Source organism: Bidens hawaiensis, unplaced genomic scaffold, assembly GCF_021521415.1.
Source record: "Bidens hawaiensis isolate Kalapana, Puna unplaced genomic scaffold, B.hawaiensis_p1.1 tig00014284_1, whole genome shotgun sequence".
NCBI classification, from domain to species: domain Eukaryota; kingdom Viridiplantae; phylum Streptophyta; class Magnoliopsida; order Asterales; family Asteraceae; genus Bidens; species Bidens hawaiensis.
Genome location: NW_027492229.1, coordinates 628413 through 632392, shown reverse-complemented (window position 1 = coordinate 632392; position 3980 = coordinate 628413). Strand labels below are relative to the sequence as shown.

At 36.6% G+C, this 3980-nt stretch overlaps 1 protein-coding gene across 1 annotated transcript; it reads left to right on the top strand.

Annotated features, from left to right (window-relative positions):
- The first annotated feature begins 323 nt into the window (after positions 1-323).
- Positions 324-1037, top strand: LOC143546208 (putative F-box protein At3g23260). The gene has a single exon (XM_077037918.1). It carries the CDS (start codon positions 324-326, stop codon positions 1035-1037), a length of 714 nt encoding a protein of 237 aa, XP_076894033.1.
- The last annotated feature ends 2943 nt before the right edge of the window (positions 1038-3980 follow it).

Below are 3980 nucleotides of genomic sequence, written 5' to 3'. Positions count from 1 at the left end.
TCATCATATTTTCAAGGATCATGCCTTTGTTTAAAGAAATATTTGTGGGTATCGAAATAATTACAAATATATATATTTTCTTAAATAAATGAATCCTTTCTTTTTATGTTCGCTTAGCGTTATGCATCGGCTATAAAAGTCAAGCCTTCTTCTCCACCGGACGCACAGCTAAAAGGAGGATACGCGTCGGTGCTTTCGATCTATCGGCCGTCGGCTTTGCACGAGGTATCATCGGTACGTACGTACGTACTAGCAATTGAAGATATGTTTTAAAATATGTATTTTCTTTTTTGTTTGAGACTGTGTATATTTGTTTATTAGGCATGGCTGATTTCCTACATGATGACATTGTTTGCAATATAATTGCTCGGCTTCCGGCAAAGCCTTTACTGCGTTTCCAATGCGTATCGAAATCCTGGAATCGCGTGATTAAGGAACCAAGCTTTATGCAGTTGAGATCACGTAAAACCATCATGATTCCCTTACGTGATACTTTTGTTTTTATAGACGGCACGTGTAACTCGACAGTCGAGAGTTGTTTTCCTTTTGGCACATGTCGTCCAAGACTCAAAGTTATCGGAACACTCAACGGTATAGTCCTTTTGGCCTGCTACAATCGTCACATCCTATACAATCCGCTTACAGGCGTGTGCAAGGACCTTCCTAGTCCACCTTCTTGTCAAAGAAGTGCATATGGATTTGGCTATGGTGCCAACTCGGACGACCTAAAGCTTGTTAGGATTAGAGAATTTAATGCAATTTATGATGTCTATAATTTCAGAGAGAGCTCGTGGAGTATAGAGAGCACATCAGAATACAAAATTTTCCCCAAGGTTCATCGTATCATAGGTCATTTTGTAAACGGGTCTTTGTACTGGATTGCATATGGTAGAAGCGTGTTGATCTTCTTAGATCTTAAAAGGCATGCTACTTTCAGAGATGTGCTTACCTTTTGTGATCACCAGCGAGTCTCTTTTGAGTCTTTTGGGGACAATAAATGGATCATGCCTTTGTTCACTCCACCCGGTAAGTCTTAACGGATTCGACATGTGGGTTATGAAGGAACAAGACCGATGGTCTAAAATGTATTCATTTGAAATACCGGCTTTAAATGATGACATCATGGGCTACACGCCTATTCGTATAGTAGACCGTAGCAAAATTCTGATGGTGGGTCCTTCGCATGATATCTTTATCTATGACACATTGAAAGATTCGTATGAAACTTTCAACATTGGACGGGGAATGCGAGTGGAAGCCTTGGAGTATGTGGAGAGTCTCATTTCACCTTCGGACATATATGCGTGTGTTCTTGACTAGAGAAAAAGAAAACGAATCCGCTATATCCTCATCTAATTTCTCTTTAATTATTCCATTTTATTTGTCTTGAGATTTCGTTTTTTGTTATTTACTTTGTTACTGAATTGCACTATGCGTCCTTTACGTTTAAATTAAATTTCAGACCACCTCATTTATGGTTACTTTGCCTTTCGTTATATATATATGCTTTACCTTTTCCGTCCTTTTGCCTCAACTCTGCTAACTTTTCTCGTTAAGTTTAATTGCATGCCAAACAAACTTCTAGAGTTCTAGTAACAACTAGTCAATTTGAACTTAAAAGGAACCACAAATAACTGAAAACAACTTCGTTTTACGTACCACAAAAGCGTTTGCCATTGAAACCAATTTGGGAAGGCCATTCTGGCTCGTGTAGTTCATTGTTGAGACGTGTTAGGACACCGTCAAAGCTTGTTTTTGTGGCCAACCAGGTGCACACCTTTTTTCTTTTAATTAGCTTCGAGATTGCTTTAGTACAGTTGGTTTCAATGATATGCGAGGAAATTTAAATAGTTTATGGGGTTTCTGATTATATTTGATACTAGGATAATAACCCGTGTTATACACGGATGGAAAACATGTCAACAAACAATATAAAATATAAACTACGCATTCAGTCAACACAAATATTTGACTTAAGGTAGCGTTTGGTATGTAGCAATGACAGGAGGAATGGAATGATTCATTACGTGGGAATGAAAAATGTGATGTTTGGTTGCTCAATGGAATGGAATCATCCATTTCACATGAAATCTCATTCCATCAAAACCATTCCTTCCTACCTCGCTTCTTTTTTTTCATTCCATTCCTCATTCACCATACTTTCTCAACAACTCCATCACTTAACAACAACAACCAAGCACCACTACCATCACCACCACCACCTGACCACCACTACCAACACCGTCACCACCACCACCACCAACACCTTACCACTAGCGCTACCACCACCGCCGCCACCACCACCTTACAACCAGCGTTACCACCGTCACCGTCGTCGCAACCATCATTGCAGTAACCACCGCAACCGTTGTCATCGCCTCTGCTTGGCCATCACCGCCACCACCATTTTCGCTGCTTGACCATCACCACCTGATCGCTACCACCGTTGTCGCCACCCCACCATCGCCATCACTATCAATGCTACCACTACTTAACCACCGTCACCCCCACCACCACCACCACAACCATCACCCCTGCCGTCTGACCGCCACCACCACCACCACCACCACCGTCGCCATCGCCACCACCATTTTCGTCACCGGAGCTACCACCAGTGTCACCAATGTAGTTTTTTTTTATTGTGGTAAAAAAGATATATTGAGATAGGAGTGTTTTTATTATTTCTATTTCATTCCTACAATTTTTTTTGGATACCAAACAACATAAAGTAATAATTCATTTCAATTCTACAGGTTAACCAAATAAGACAAAGGAATGTAATGATCCATTCCATTTCGTTGTCCATTCCATTCCTTCTTCCATTTCATTCCCTCTTCATTCCATTACCTCCAACCAAACATACCCTAAGTTTTTACCCTTAGATATTACAAAAGATGTTAAACTATATCTATAGCATAAAAAGAAAATACTTTATAAATAAACAATTCAATGAATAAGAAATAATATAACATAAATGAACCATTAGACCTGAAAAAAATAAAAAACACATATTAGTAAAAGATTTTGTAATATTAATTGAAACTAAGTTTACAAATACATACCAACTTTAAACTGTATCACATTAAGTTTTCGAAAATCTCTTTGTAAACAGCTTTATTTAATTTTTTTAAATGTTCCTAATTATTCTAAAGAATGTTTTTTTTTTCTTTTTTCTTTTAGAGTGTTTTTTATAAATATTTTTCAAAGATATCTATATTTTTATAGCATTTTTCATGTCATTTCTTAATAAATAAATAAATAAAACTTAAAGAACATTCGATTTGATCACCATTCACCGGCTCTTCTTCTTTCCTCAAGAGTAAATTAAATCATTAACAATGTGGTTATTAATTGGAATATATAGACTTAATCATGGAGTTAATTGCATTAATTTGAATAAATAGATTTAATTGAAGAATTAATTGAATTAAATTGGAATGCTTATTTTAATTTAGTAGATTAAAAATAATTGTGAATATGTGGAAATTATTGATATGGAAATGTGATTACATGGAATCCTATGTGAATAGGCTAGAATAAGGACATGTGGAGAGAATCATCTTGCTTTAATATATTAGTAAGATAAGATATGTTGCAGTCGACTTGAAACAAATTTTTTACATGGATGAGAATTAGGTAATGTTTAATTTACACGTTATATCCTCCTCTTATTTTGACATCGAGGGATGCAATGACTACGGTAGCCAGGGCCGGCCCAATAAGGTAAGCAAGTAAAGCCAGAGCTTTAGGCCCCCAATATTTTGAGGCTTCATTTTAAAAAAGTAAATAAATTAAATTTATAATGTATATTATATTTAGTTATAATATTCTCTAAGCAGATGCCTATACTTAGGGCGCGTTCGTTTCACAGAATTCGTGGGAATTCAAAGGAATTGGAATTAAAATCCCATGACATGGTGTGTTCGTTTCGTTGGATTTGGAATCTTAATTTCTTTTTTATGCATTCGGTTGTCAAGGAA

What these genes read in the sequence shown, in the direction of transcription:
- LOC143546208 (XM_077037918.1), top strand. Translation starts at nt 324, where the DNA reads ATGGCTGATTTCCTACATGATGACATTGTTTGCAATATAATTGCTCGG.